General features: G+C 38.1%; 1 protein-coding gene across 1 annotated transcript in view; it reads right to left on the reverse strand.

The window, feature by feature from the left end:
• Nucleotides 1-15,892, reverse strand: part of LOC107086181 (RNA-binding motif, single-stranded-interacting protein 3) — a 272,957-nt gene that overhangs the window by 98,942 nt on the left and 158,123 nt on the right. Inside the window, exons 5-6 of the mRNA XM_015376965.1 lie at nucleotides 12,071-12,228; nucleotides 1,238-1,317 (exon numbers count right to left, since the gene is read on the reverse strand). Of these exons, the coding sequence (XP_015232451.1) occupies nucleotides 1,238-1,317; nucleotides 12,071-12,228 (238 nt within the window). The remainder of the gene's footprint in view (nucleotides 1-1,237; nucleotides 1,318-12,070; nucleotides 12,229-15,892) is intronic.

The raw sequence follows: 15,892 nt of genomic DNA on the forward strand, positions 1-15,892 counted from the left end.
GGCTATAAGAGGAAAAAAAGGTAATACGTTTCTTTAAAAAGGTATTTCTTTTAGAATTTAGGGGGAAATCTAGATTACATAGTACTCCTCAGAGGTTATGTAGTTGCAAAGCAAACCTTGTAAAGGTAACCATTACTAATTCACAAATGATATACTTGAGGAAGGCGGTAAATATCCAAGCTTGGCACAAGCTTGAACAATCCATTAACAATAATAAAGGCTGAGCAGCGGGGAGATAGACCCTTAAAGGCAAAAGTCAGCTTGATATTACAGCTCTAAAGGTTTCCTAATACGGCTAAACTTCAATATAGCTGCTCACCTCACCTTTAATGGCTCCTGGCTATGCACTGGCTGAGCATGTGTGGACATTCTAAATCTACTTTTCTGCGATATCGCTGAATAGTGGAGGACAATTTATGATAGTGTTCCTGTGTCTTTGGTTGATGGGGTAGCAATAAAAATCACCAGTTTTGAATGATACCTCTGAAGATCGGCCTACATAACTAGCACATGTCTGTAAAATTTCAATACTCAACCACCTGGCCTAAAAAGTACCTAAGAACTACTTCTCATATTGCGATTTGACACTTCAGTGTCTTTAGTCTTATCCCAGTTTAGTGCTTTAATCCTGCTCCTTTTTAAAACATTTCAAGGACTGATGATTTGGACTGTTTGCCAAAATTACAGTTGTTCTTTGGATAACAAAAAAAAAAATAAAATAAATAAAAATATTTGCACCCAGTCTCAACTTTACAAGTCTTGTTTCACTTCCCATTACCTGCTCTCTGCAGGGTGAATCCAAAAACCCAGAAGGGGAAAGGACACTGCAACAGAAAGAAGGAGCAAAAGAGGCGAGAGTGCAAGCTCTTAAGTAGATTGCAAAGAACGGCGCAGAGGCATGAGTGTGAATATTAAGAGGGTTTTCTCCTGACCAAGAGGTTCCAGCCTGCAGCAAGTGCACCACCAGAGAGAGAAAGATATGGTGACACAAAAAATGAAAAAGGCAGTGGCAAAGACTCCTACAGAATCACCAGCTATTTAGGAAATGGTTTCAGCGTAGGTATCAGAGACCACAGTAAACATCCTTGCTATTTCTATGTTCTGGATATCAAATTACTGCACTTGAATTAAATGTAAGATTCCTTTTTCAAAGGATGACATTTTTTATTTTAAGTAAATAAATAAATGAAAAAATAATAATAATAAAAAAATCAGAATTATAGGAGAGAAAACTCACCTGGAATGCCTGGTGGGGTTTTCAGGTATTTTCCATTGAAATGCTGTATCACCACCTCACACTTTTCCGTTGACTCCATTCTGCAAGGGGAATACGTTAAATTAGCATATTTAGTATAGATTTAGGAAGAAAATGAAAAAATATTTATCCATAAACACATTTATTACCATCTCAACGATATTTTGAGCAGTTAGAAATTGAGAGGTCAATGTAGCTAAACAATAAGTTTTAGTATTACTAACTGATAAGTGCAAACAATTATTGGAGAAGCCGAAATGTTCCTTTGAAATGTAACTGAAGGACCAGTTATGCGATTTCTGATCCTACTCCCTTCAACTCAGGTCCAGGCTCTGCCTGAAGTGGATGGCTTTAAGTATCTTTGCATCTTTCTAAAGGGAGATGGTCAACCTAGAAATGCTTTTTCCAACATGAGAGGATAAGGGAAACTCTCTATACAATGTAAAGATAATAGCAATTTAAAATAAAAAATATATATATATTATCTGCTTTTCTCAGCATTTCAATAAAATGCTTAACTTATTTACACCCTTCTCAATAATAAGGTTTTGCTCCACACATCCTCTTTCAGAGTCAATCCAATTTACTTTATTTATATACCACATTTAACAACAAAGAATATGTTTCCATTGTGCTGTACATAAAACACAACACAAAGGCACACAGAAAAAGCATTAAGAATTTAAAATAAATAAATTAAAAAAATTAAAAGGACCCAGAGGACCACTCAATTATGCGGTGTTAAAAACCAAAGAGTAAAAGAAGGTCTAAAGCCGGGCATAAACTGTGCGATTTTTTTTCATTCGTTGCATGCAGCTACTGCTCACACTGTACGACGAAATTGCAGGGTTTCGTCGTACAGTGTGAGTTCACAGGTCACGATGTATGTTCTCACACTCTGTGACCCGACGCTCTGATCTACCTGCTCACACTGTACGTCTAAAAACCACGTCGGACTCAGCTCCGCAGTGAGATGGCACTACTCGGACTGGTCTATCCAGAAGCCAAATGAGTAGAAGAGGAATATGAAGCTCACTAAAGTGAAATGCTGCCTTGGCAATTTGTGCAATTTTGTGCTGAAAGCGCTAAGAAGAAAATGCGGCGATGTATTTGGACAAAGACATGGCTGAGCAAACGTGGTTATGGCAGTCTGTCAATTTTACTGAAAGAACTCCATTTCACTCGCATCCCCGCCACGCTTCTGTGTTTTCATCTGAGAGGAAGAAAAAGAAGAAGAGTCCTTGTTTGCGCATGTCCACTGAGCGATACTCCCATGGCAGTCGACTGAAAATTAAACATGTTTGATTTTCTCCCGACCTCACGATTACTGATCGGGAGGTGGTCGTGAGAGGCTGATCGCCCCTCGTTATAAAAGAGTGTAAAAGCTGGTCAAAGAGGTTAAAAGATGAAAAACAGTTTTACCTTAGATAAAATATGGAGATGAAAAAAAACACAATTTTAAATGCTGTTTATTTGTTTGTCCAGTTTGAAATCGCTGTTTATGGTGACACCAAGGCTGGTTACTTTGGAACGTACAAAATCATTGAAAGGTCCCAAGTCAGAAATGGCCCTGCCAAACACCGTCACCTCTGTCTCGCTCTCATTAAGTTTCATAAAATTGTTTGATAAGCAAGCCTTACTGTCACTCAGACAGTCAAGTAGGTGCGTCGGGGGCCAGTGGCTGTTTTTAGCAAAAAAATAAAAAACTCAAAAAGGGAGAGGCTGGTCGACTCCAAAACTTTCCAGTCATGAAATTGTCTAAGAACCATTAAAAACGTTGAATTTACTGTATTTAGTAGAACCAAAAGAACAGCACTAAAAATAAGGGGAAGACCTTAAATCAATCTAACATATGTTATTATATATTAGGTGTTCCACCTGAATCTACGTATACATAAATGCATATATGTATGTGTGTTTATATGTGCAAATGGATATATAGCCTTGGAATATGCTTGTACAACTTGACTGAATTTGGCTAAATCTTTGTCTTTTGAGATCAAAACATTTTTGAAAATGGCTACTGATTAAGTGATTTTCAGCTAACCCAAAATTCGCTGGGAAAACGTACCAGTTTTCTTTTTCAAAAGATAAATTTTTGTTCTGCAAAGACCTCTATCTGAGGACTGTGTTCCCTTTGGCAGTGCACCATCAGTCTGTTCTTTCAAAAAAGGTCCAGTGAGACTATAAAGAGTCTGTCCACCTGTCTGTCTGTCTACTGTGGAAGATCATTGTCTGCATGCATAAGAAGGTGATAATGAAATTCATCGCTTTAATGGAAAAGGTTGTTATGCAGCCTGTGTGCATAATCAAAACTTCAAGGCACAGAAAGAGCAAAAGTGCCATTTGAAAGTTTTCAAAGATGTAAAAGAAAATGTAGAATGTCGTGTACATAAAGTGCTAAAATATTCTGAATACAGCAGCATAGTTTATAGCGTAAAACAGAGAGAAGAGATACCAAACTTAGTTCAGTAAGACGTGACATGCCAACAGACTCTTTTGCTAGACATATGTTTAATAAAATTTGTATTTGTCCATGAAATATATAAGCACTATTTATTGCCATATGAATATTTACAGACATTACCTGTTATGTACCGTGCTGAATTGTAAATGTCCCGTTTTAACCCATGCATTTTATAAGCACATAGTTGTATGCAAGGCTTGGGAATGCATCATGCAATACTCAACAGCTAATAAAGCTACAGACTTTAAATGACCTTGGATTGCACATTTCTCTGATGTTAGTAGGTATTTAATAACTGTGCAGTATTTTTTATATTTTGTAGGTCTGCCCTTACTGTATATTTGTTTTCACATTTACTGTTTATATTAACATTGATAAGGGCACATTGCCACAGCAAAAAAAACTACCATCCTCTACCTCTATCCTCTACCTGTGAAGACAGAGGAATCTGTGGGGGATTCAAGCGGACCTGAGCCTTCAGGCTGATTTATACTTCGAAACTAGGTGGTCTACGTAGGTGTAGCAGTGAACAAAAAGACGACCCTGCCCCCTCCGCAGACACTCTGCTGCACCTCTCCCAAATTGTAGGTGACCGCAGACAGTGCCGCAGACAGGAGGCCGACTTGTTTTGTTTTTATGACCGCAATTGCGGAAAACAAACTCAATAGCAAGTTTGACCAGCTAGAAGAGCAAGATGCGCAAGAACGCTGGGACCCTTTTTCCACCTAAACCTCATCAGCTCTTTTTCGCCCTCATGTCGCTCCTTTGTCTGACAAGATCACCACCTCAGCCGTATCTAGACCCACAGCTAGTTCATTATTCTCTTGAGCATAAATCAAAAATGTCTGCGTCAAGCTCACTGCGACACACTGCTGTGGGGAATATAACCAACTCTTCAGAGAGTCTGTGTGGCTGCCACCCACTTCCCACATATGCTGGTTATCTTTGGGACCATCACCCCACACCTCTCACCAACCCTCATTTGACTCACACTTCAATGAGGCATGTGAGCAAAATGACTCTGATGAGGGAGGTAACGAGCCATCAGAACCCCTTAATGACCATTAACACCTCCCAGGTGAGCTCCATGGCCAATCCAGTAAGAGGGATCACAGCCACCTTTTGTTTCCCCAAATGCTTTGTTACACCTACAGTATATTAATCTCAGTGCTCCCTACCACAAGTTAGAACTGTGGAAGTAATGGGCTAAACTGAACGTTTCAAGCTTAACCATGACCTGGTTGACTGAGAATCTTCACAGATATCATTAAAAACCTGCTGACATCAGTTCTCTCTTGGTGAGGTCATATCCCAGGCTAAGCCAATAGGAAAATCTTAAAATTGCAGCACCCTCTTTTTTACTCTTAAGAGGGCACCAAATCGACAGTTTTAGAAAATTTTAAGAAATGATTAGAAATTAAACTGGGATTTTAAGAAATGTGCAGTCAATTGTCAAAAAATGCCAGGGACATGTACACGGCACTAAAAAAATGATATTTAAAAAGCTAATCAGCAAAAGAAAAAAAAAAGTCAATTTAGGGGCAAGTAGTTGTTTAAATGATGAAAGCCTGGAAAAAAAAAAAACTTTCAGAAAGGACTGCCTCAAGCTCAGGATTGCTCTCTGGGCAACAGAATTGTAGTACAGTAGCAATGTAAAGTTCAAATACGAGAACCCTCTCAAAATACAAATAAATATGTTGGAGGGTCCCAGCTGTCTAAACTAGACTAACCAAGTGGCGGTGTTTGAATCATGTACAGTGCATTACAGAATGCTGATCTAAACAAGTATTAGATTGTATTCCAATACTGTGATCGATCCATCCATCCATCCATCCATCCATCCATCCATCCATCCATCCATCCATCCATCCATCCATCCATCCATCCATCCATCCATCCATCCGATAACTGGAATATAACTGGAGATTCATTTTTTCAGTAGTACAGATTGGGTATATGCAATCAGATCTTAATATGGCATTTAAATACAAGCAATGGAGTTCTCATAAAGACCTGTCTATGCAATAACTGTGTCCTTGTCCTTCCAACCAGGTCCCCATTTATTCCCCAACTGATCAAAAATTGGTTTAACTTGGATATTGACTCTGATCCTGCATTTAAAAAAAGCCACAGGCTAAACTGCCTCAGGAGAAGATCATTCTACTGATTCTCTCTAATTAGCTTTTGTGCCCTGAATTTAGGCACTTCCACAACCAATTAGTATGGGAACATCACTGTCTAGATACTGCCAAACTGTTAACCGTTTGATCTGGCATATTACACTCATTGCAGTACAGTCCAATGGATTATTTCTTTATTAACCCCAGTAACCTTTATTTTCAGTGTATTTTTAATGGTACACTTCAATTTTCATTTACAAGTGGCACAAAACTAACCTACAGTACAGTATGTATCTGAAAAACTTTTAAAATATAGAATTATTAAACACATTTGCTCTTTGGAGATAAGTCCTTGAATGCTTCATACATTTAAATTTGACTGAAGCTATGAAATATACATCAGTCAGTTTCCCTATTTTGGCAAAAACAAAGCAGCTTTCTTTGTATTTTATTCTAAGTCACTGGCATTATTAGTTACATTTTTCACACCTCTGCCAATGGAGGCTATGTTTTTAGGAGTGAGTTTGTCTTTCCGTTTGTCTGTGTAAAAGATAGTTTTGCAAAGTGATGGACGGACTTTAATTACATTTTTATCAAAGGTATCCCTCATGCCAAGCAACAATTCACTGAATTTGTGTGACCATCCAGGTCATAATCTGGGTACAGAATTTTTTTTAAAAAATTCTCTGACATTGTAAGATAGGGATATTTGATGGAACAAGCAGTTCCCCACTAAATCAGAGGGTGGCAGCAGTGACTATTGTTGGCCTCAGTATCGGACTCAAAAAGTCCAGAGGTATTTTAGTGAAGACAAAAATACAACAAAAGGAATCCTTGCTGGATTGTTAGCAGCAAAATTTGCTGCTTGTTGGAGGTCTGCACTTTCCAAGTGTTTTTCTACTTTGTCTATGGCTCTTTTGATTTATAATAAGAGAGGCATCATTGGTGTGAAAGCTAAAAATGCTGGATGTTATTGAGGCCAGATCATCCAAACTGCAATGAGCTCCATTGTCTTGAACTTAACTTCAGTGCCTGAAATCAAAATGTTCATTACTTTGTTTGAACTGATAACCATTATGTACACTAATAGTTTAAAAAAAGGAAATAAATTACTCTTAATAGATGTACACCAATATTTAAATGTTTGTTTTAATTTGAAGGACATCTTCTACAGAACAAATAACTAGTCTAATAGGATGATTTGTTTTTCTGTGCATAAAGAATTGCTATCAAAGGTTTGCATTATGTTAGGTCACACCAACTTACGAGAAACAATCATTTATATGCATGAATTTGCGCACCTGTGCAGTAAAAACATTTCAGATTTCCTTAGACAGAAAAACCTGATATCAAAATGAGATTGTTTCTCAATGCAGGCCCCAGCAACTGCGGTGCCGTTATTATAATATGCTCCCTGAATGAGCAGAATTCATTGTATTCCACATTTTCATGCTTTTTTCACCGACACCTCCTGAAATACTCATATCATCCTGTCAGCCTCTCACTTCTATGTCCTTTGTCTCTCATCCCTCCCCTATTGCAACCCTCATTCCTCTTCTTTTTTTTTAAACCATAGCTTCTTTATCGCTCTCCCCATCCCATCCATCTTACTCCAAGCCCATCTACACCCTTTCTTTTTGACGTCTCTCTCTCATTCTTCCCTGTCTTTCAACCTTGGTTATTTCCTCCATCTTTCACCATTACACCACTCTCTTTTGCACGTTCTCTTACTATCCATGCCACTTTTTTTCACCATATCTATCCTTTCCAGTCTTTCCATTATACTTTTTTCTATATTATAATAATTCAACATCAACATCTGTCTCTCTTATCTCTCCTTACCATTATCTTTCAAGTTAAATAATCTTGCACATTTGCTGGCAGGATTGCATATTGACCTTGTGACCACCCTCTTTCACATTTTTCTGTTTCTTTCCCCCCACTTTGACCTGATTGGTACTGCCAAGTCAGTCTGGCTTAGCTTATCAATAATTATGACAAATGCCCTCAAGCACATCACTAAAAATTCAGAATTAGGCAGTTAGCTCAGTAAACAACTTAGTTGAGTACAGTAAGTTTACTGAACTGTGGAAAACAATGTTGAAGTGATATATAGCAATGAAGGAACTTTCAAGGTTTAGTTATTAGACTCACTGATTAACCAAAGGCTAGTCTATGACTCAGTAAAGTTGAGTCTAAGTCTAAGTCTAAATCTAGGACCCTATAATGTCTCTGATGCAGAAAATGCGTACAGAATCGCGGAATTTAGCAAATAAAATTGAATGTGTTACAAAACACGAAATCTCATGGAATTCACTCTTTTGGGCAAGAAGTGGTATGTTTGTAAGTTCTTTTGTCCACTGCCTGCTCCCGTAGATAGTTATGCAGGGTGAGCTCTTGTTTCCACACCAACAAGAAATGTAGGTCAGCCATATTGAAGAGTCACAAGCACAAACTTTAATCTTAGCACAACGTTTAGAGCAGAACAATATCACCATGTATTTAAGAATATGGAGGGAATGATAAAAACGGAAAAAGTGGCATTTGGGGAAAAAAAAACTAAATGGAATTTGGAATTCCAGATTTCACAGGGCCCTACTAAAGACGATGAGGAGAGACATTGGCCCCACAGCATCATAGATTTTGTCCCAATATTGGTGTCTATTCTTTTACACCACAGGTACTTGAAGTTGTTGTTGCCTTAGTTCCAATTAAAGTCTCAGTTTCATTAAAGTTCACAATTTCATTTGTGAAGGTACTGTAGGACAGAACAAATTCTCCTGTCATTCCTAACGAACAAACAGTTGGTATACAAATACTGTCAGGGGATTGCTGCAGTGACTCTTTGCTTCAATTCTCAAAAAACTGTGAAACCTTTCTTTTACATTAATACTAGGCACATCAATTTCTTCCTGAGAATCAATGTGCAGGATACAAATGGGGATGGGGACACAGATTTCTTGCCAGCTGTCTTCATATCAACATCAACTTTGTAAAGGGGTGCAAAGATCTCATTCGCCTATTTCTGTTCAAGTGAGATGGACTTTACTCTTGCTGCCTTTTTCCAACTAATACCAGCCTAAGGCAGCACAGGCATCTCTGTTTTAATTTCACCAGCAGTAGTGTCTGGAGAACATTCCTTCAGTAACCACACAGGTGAAGCTCTACTGTAATTGGATGGGGAAACAAAGAGTGACTTGACCGGGTTAAGTAAGGTTACCCCTTTAAGGACTATAAGGCCAATTTCTCAGAAATCACAGAATTAACAGAGAAATCGCAACATCATTTCTAAGGCTCTATTAAGCTGTTATTATTTAAAAAGCAAAGCAAATTAGCTTCAAGAGTGAAATACTTTTCAGAAAGGTAACAATGCAAAAAAATAAAATAAAAATAAATAAATAAACAAAATACAGCTACCAGATAAATTTAGTGATAGGCAAGTATAAGACTGAGACACCAACCTAAATCAATTCAACATGTTTTATTTAGCTTGATATATCATTAATGTTTATTTTAATGCTTTTTCAAGTGGTAAATAAAGCTGGATCTGGCATACAAACCAACCCTCATACAATTACCCTGCAAATTATTTGCTGTTTCCAATCTCAAATCTCCACTATACCATGGTCAAAAGGTTTAAAGGGTGACAGGGGGCTATCAGCAGCTATAATGGAGATGCATTTGATGTCGTGTTGTTTCATATCTACCTTAACATAGAGACCCTTGCACACATACTAACAATAAAACATTTATATATCATGTTCATTAAGGTTGAGGTTTCCATCTTAACTAATGTTTTTAAAAGAAGCAATGTTTTGTCCATGATGGTGTGCTGGTGTACAAAATTTATTTTTTCTCGACACTAGCTCTTGTTATTGTCTCTGGCACTACAGCAAGTAGAAACCAGCCCAGGGTATGAGAAGCAAATGAGGCTGACAGACTAGCAAGAAGTCACTAAGAAACAAACCAGTGAGCCAGACTGTTTGTTGGTCAGTCAGTCTCAGAGTCAGGCAGGTAGACGGGGGGGCAGATTTGGCTTTTCTGAGTATGCTTCTGGTTAATGGCATCAGGTGCCGCTGTCTGCAATGATTAGTGCTGGGGCTGGAGTAATGGGCTCTGATAACAGTAATGGATCAGCCCACAAACACTTAGCTCAGTTTACTCTCTCTAATGCCCCTCACAGTCCAGCCCTCAACAGCTGCATGTCTGTCTGTTGACACAGCTAATGGAAGGTCTACATTTATGAAATAAATGGATCTGTTTTATCTTCTGTGGACAGTTGTCCTTCTGACTTCTTTTATCTTTTAGTGACATTTTTTTTTAATAATTATTGATTATTTGATTTCTTCATCCATCCATGCCTGTTTAGTTTCTTCCACTTTACTATTTTGTTCACTTTCTTAGCCGTGGAAATCGTGCCCCATAAATATTTTTAATAATCTCGGTTTCATAACATTTTTTCTCCTTATAATGACCTCTGCAGTAACTTATTTCTCGGAGAGCATTGTTTCACACCCAGGTCCCTCTTATATATCACTTCTTTCATTTTCCTGCTCCATCATGTCTGCTCCTGCTTCCACTTAGGGCTTCTTGAGCAGGTGGCCTGTGGCAAGTTGTTGCTGTGCTCTGTTTGCTGGTCTGCAGGAGGGCTGCCAACTTGTTTGAGGGAGTGTGACTAAGCGGCTAGTTTTTGATGTCCGTTTTTACACATGCACAAGAGCTTGCTTGTGGGGCCTATCTGTGCATATGCTTATTTTGTGTGACTGTTTGTGTGTCTGCATGTGCTTGTCTGTCCTGCTTTAACCTTTCAGTAATAGAGTAGGGAATAGGAGACGACTTTAGCCGGAGCAGGTGATTAAGAAAAATCCCTGCAAGATGTCGTTGGTGTGGCCGTCACCAGCCTCCTTTGGGTAAACAGAGAGGAATGAGAGACTGGTGGCTGCGGCGGAGGACAAGGACAGAGTGGTTTAGTACTTTGGGTGATTAATCAGATGTAGAAGAAACTTTTGAAAGTTAAAAAAAACAAAACAAAAAAAAAACAAGGTAATAAACTGTTAAATGACAGATTTAGTTTTAGAAATACAGCAGCAGTGACTTTACAGTATGGAGTTATAGTGACTACCTAAGAGGACTTGTGAAATGCCTAGACACAAGATTTGCTTTGCAAAAGTATTCCATGTTTTTGGAATGATGATGTTAAGGATAAAAAAAAAAAAAAAGTTGGAAAATATTGGCTTATAGCTCTATTCTGTGGCCAAGGTCAATGCCTTTTAGAGTCACCTCTCACTGCAACAACAGCTGTACCTCCTGAGCTTCTTCTGCACGTCAAATGAGTAAATATTCAGTGTCTATATTTTAGGAAATGGTCAACTGCAATGCTCAAGTGTTGATAAAGATGCTCAGTTGGATTTAGGTCTGGATTCTGACTGCTTTCCCCCCCCCGACACGTTAAAAAAATCATAACTAAAAAGGTTTTAATCAGGCAGAAAATTGTTTTACATAAGTTTTTTTTTTTTTTTTTTTTGCTCACAGCATTGCAGTATACTTTACAGTTTAGGAAAGATTGAAGTGCTGAATATTGCTTTGTCAGATAGTAGACACTTGGGATATTGTTTTAAGCTTATCCAGCTTTAAACCTTTCCAAAACTTTATCACAGTTCTGTCTGCTGTGTTTTTTGGTCTTCACTGTGTTATCGAACAAAAGCATTAAAGATTACTTCTAAGGGTAACTGGTTGCACCAGATTACATTTTTGAACACTGTGGGAAAAGGGGCAAGAAAGAAAGATCAATCTTCCAAAATGTGCAAAAAGCTAAGGCAGAACAAATGCTTACTGTAGGCAGAGCACTGAGCTGCACAGATACACACAAAAACGCAAAAGCACCTTCAGTATTGAGTAAAAGCTCCAAGCAAACATATGCATGTCCATCTGTTTCTGTGCATACCACATGTTTGTAGATACTACATTCAAGTGAGTTATCAAAAATAACACTTCTAACTGGTGACAGTAGTGGTGCAGTGACTTTTAAGGCTCTGGAGGGAGTTTCTTAGCGTTTAAAGAACCATTAATTTGAGTGTGAGCCATCTACTCCTGAGGCAAACTTCTAAATTTAAAGTTCATATTACGGAAATTAGGCATTGATTTTTTTGAGCTAGCCAGTTCATTTGTAGTTGAAATGCTTAACACACAAAAGCAAATCTTTTTGATTAATTAATTTTTGGTATTAACCTGGCGAAGCCGACTCCTCTGCTGACCCCATTGGCATCCCGGAGTATCCTTGTAGAGATTACGTGACCCAGAGGCTTCAGCATGTTCTCAAGCTCCTGTTCATCCATTGACACTGGGAGGTTTGAAATGTACAGGTTGGTGGGATCCTGTTCCTGTTGCTGCAGTGATAGAAAAGGAGAAGAAAGACAAAAAGGATAAGAAACAATTGTTAGAAATGGAATCACTTTAAGAATAGAATTTAAAAGGAAAACTCAATGAATGGGTAAAAGTATGACAAACTGCAACTGTACCCTGATTTAAACACATGCAATTTGGCCTCTGAGACAAAAGTTTATTTGATCAAATCCGGAATTGGATTTATAAATAATTCACCAACCCCTCCAAAGAGTATAGCCATTTTATAGAGCTATGGAAATGGGAAGTATAGTAACAGTTCAGCACGTAATAGCATCTTTCATTATGCACATATTTACAAGTGTAGGAAGGAGTTGTCTGTTTGCTCAATGATCAAGATTATATATCATATGATAGAAAAAGGTGTACTACATTATAGGACAATGGAAAATCAATCTATTTTTCAGAAGATGCTGCTTGCTAGATGTGCCTGCACAGCTGGTGGTGGGTTTAGCCTGAGGTAGTTGTGAGTTTCCCTCATGAAACAGCTTGAGATTGCCCAACCAGTCAATCATCCACTGAGCCAGGGAGTCACAATGTAACTTACTATACCATTTACCTTTCAAACCACTCAGTGCTTAAATTAAGCATGAAATGCCATCCTCACTGCTAATTATGGATTTATGATGTTGTAGGCTGTAAGCACATTAGCATAGCATCCTTCCTCCAGGTAGTAAGTGACTCATCCAAACAGGCAGCCAGCCAGAGCTTCTCTGTTTGTGAGATACATTGCTGAACCCTTCACTGAGCTGCAGTTGGGATCATCATGATTTAAATATGCTAGAGGCGAATGCATCACTACACACAGCCAACTATGGTGTGGTAACAAGCCAGTAAATATATAATTAGAGCAACAATTTGATGAGGTTTTAATGAGGTTTACAACCACTTTAGCAGCCAAATCCGGGATATGACCAATTTTAGCTTGAATTTGGGGTACTTGCTTGAAGGTGAATGCATTCATAATATGATAGTTAAAATACAAACAGATCAGAAATCTTCAGAACAAAATAACTATCTTTTGAATTAATGCACTTAATAAAAATGCTTATTTTTAACACTCTGCAAAGTGTTAATCAATACCTTCAAACATACTTTTTTATGTTATTTATAAAAAGGTTCAAGAGTCTTAAATGAACATAATGTTTTTATAAATACAATACTATTATTGTCTTTGATCTCGAAGGCACACAGTAATTAGATTATATATTATATTATAGTATTAAGTCCAACAACAGTGCTCCACTGTTCTTCTCCATTAGATTTGAATATATAATATATATTTTATTAAATGTTTGCTGCCACACTCTCTAATACTGCAAGTCTTTGAGTTCTTTTGGAAGAGACGCTCAATCTTTTTCTTATGTCACAAAGCAGAAATGTTTATTTAAGATCCTAATGTTAAGCAAAGTCTACAAATCTGTGCAGGTAGAAACTTTCCCAAACAACCAGCTGACATGTAGACATAACCCTAATAATTGTAACAGAGACTGTGACCAGAAAATGCTGCAATTCCCTAACTGCAAATATTTTATATATTTTTCCTAAACTATCTTAGTATCATGCCTACTGTGTGTGATGACTCAATAAACCGGGCTCCAGTGTCATCCAGTGAGTTTTTTTTTTTTGATTAAGTGAATTCATCTTAAACTTTCAAGCATTACCTAAGAATTGTAGCGGACTTGAACGCCAACACATTTTCAAATTAAATGAATGTTCTTCTGTCTATAACATCTTGAATAGAAGCAAGGATGTATGAGCTTCTGTTAGCGGATATTTAAACCATAGAGAAACAAAATGTCAAGGTTTAGTATTTGAAAAGTTTCAAAAACAATCAGCACAGCTACACAAAATAAAAAAGAAATCCTAAAATTAGTTAATGACGATTCATTTCCAAGAACTTTACAAATAATTATATTACCTTAAAAAAGGAACATTGTATAACAAGCCACAAAAATGTACATGACAACTATGAAAGATAAATTTAAACAATCTGCACAACAGTTTTGTTTGTTTTCCCGCAAAGAAAGGCTGCTTTAAAAACTGTTGATTTAGTTCTAAAGAGGTTATTTCATACGCAACTTAAGCTCGGTAAACAGCAGCTTCAGCAAGATTTCAATTCAGGGATCCGTCATCTTCACAGCTGGGGGTTGTGGAAAAATGTCATGCAGCATGACTGTCATTTGTGGAAAGACAAAATCCTTAAAGACTGAATGATTCACTGCAGGCAGTCATGTCTCACTCAATCTCTTTCTGCATCCCACTGATTATCAAGAAGTTAAAGAAGGAAGGGAGGAAGTGTCTCCACCAATGTCCTGCCTCTATACTTCCATCTGTTAGAAGAGAGGATTGGTCTCTGCCCTGATTAATTAGCTTCCTTATCTGACAAGACATGTTTGATCTGATTAAAACCTTCAAAACAAGGCTGGTGCCTGAGATCCCACCATCTTATCTTTTTACCCATGAACTGAATTATATAACAAACCCCTTCCTCTGCAGGTCTACATCTTGACGCCTTAGAGCTTGAGAGAAACAGAAAAAAAAGAACTCATGATGCAGGATCTCACGTATCAATTAGACTTAATTAAATCTGCATGTGAAAAAATCTACTGTACATGTGTCACTACCTACAAAGTCCCTTGAGAGTGTGTAGGTTTTTATCTGCTTGTATTTGAATCTTAATGGTCGCGTGAGGCAATGTTTTTCAGGATTATGTCAGATAGGCTTCATATCTAAAAGGAGAAAGTAGGTCTGGATCAAAGTGTTAACTGACTTACTGACTCATTCGTTGGGCTAAGCCTATGATAAGTAAATGTGTGTGCAGTTAGTGTAGTGCTTGAAAGCATCGGAATGTGAAGCGGTAATTTGGGTGCGTGGGCTAATTGTACAGAGGCTCCGTTTGCGCAGGTATTATCGCAGGGAGGCCTCCTTTAAGCACGGCTGCCTCACTAACTTTTCCTCTTTGATGACGTTCCGCACCACAAAGCTCTAAATACCCAGATGAGAAGGTTAGCAGAGAGGAGTGGAAATAGGAGTGTTTTGACGGTGAGGTGAGATGGGCTGCCCATTCCACAAGGAGATTTAATTTCCTTTAATGTCAGCTCTTGCACATGCACTGCTGTCAGGCTATGAATGAAATGGTAATTGAGGTGTGAGTGTGTGCGCTGGTGTGTACTTGATTTAAATGTGATTGTGTATGGGGCTTTTGTTCCATTAAATGTTCAGTTTATACTGTACCTATCTGTGTGTGTGTCAGCATGTATAGTTTTAAAAGCCTCCCTTCTTGCATGTGTCCATCCTTGCCATTGACCAGTGTTGTATAAGGTTAATGGAAAGGCTCCAGGCTGCAATGAGGCTTTGATGGGTATAATTCCTTCACCTTGCCACCAGGAGGAGAAGAGGAATCAAACTGTGTGTATGTGACAGGATGGGGGGGGGGTGAACGACGTGTCATTTCCTGCTGACGGATGGCTCCCTTGCCAGACCTGACAGCCCTGTAGCAGTTATTTCATTTCCACTCCCTTGCTCTGTTTACCTCACTGTAATTTCGGAGAACATTACCATGCTGCATTGAGGGGAAGGGGGAGTATTAGTGGAAAATAATAGAAAACAGAAAAAAAAGTGGGATGATTTTCCGTCTGATTATGA

The sequence above is a fragment of the Cyprinodon variegatus genome, unplaced genomic scaffold (genome assembly GCF_000732505.1).
Source record: "Cyprinodon variegatus isolate N-32 unplaced genomic scaffold, C_variegatus-1.0 Scaffold144, whole genome shotgun sequence".
Taxonomy (NCBI): domain Eukaryota; kingdom Metazoa; phylum Chordata; class Actinopteri; order Cyprinodontiformes; family Cyprinodontidae; genus Cyprinodon; species Cyprinodon variegatus.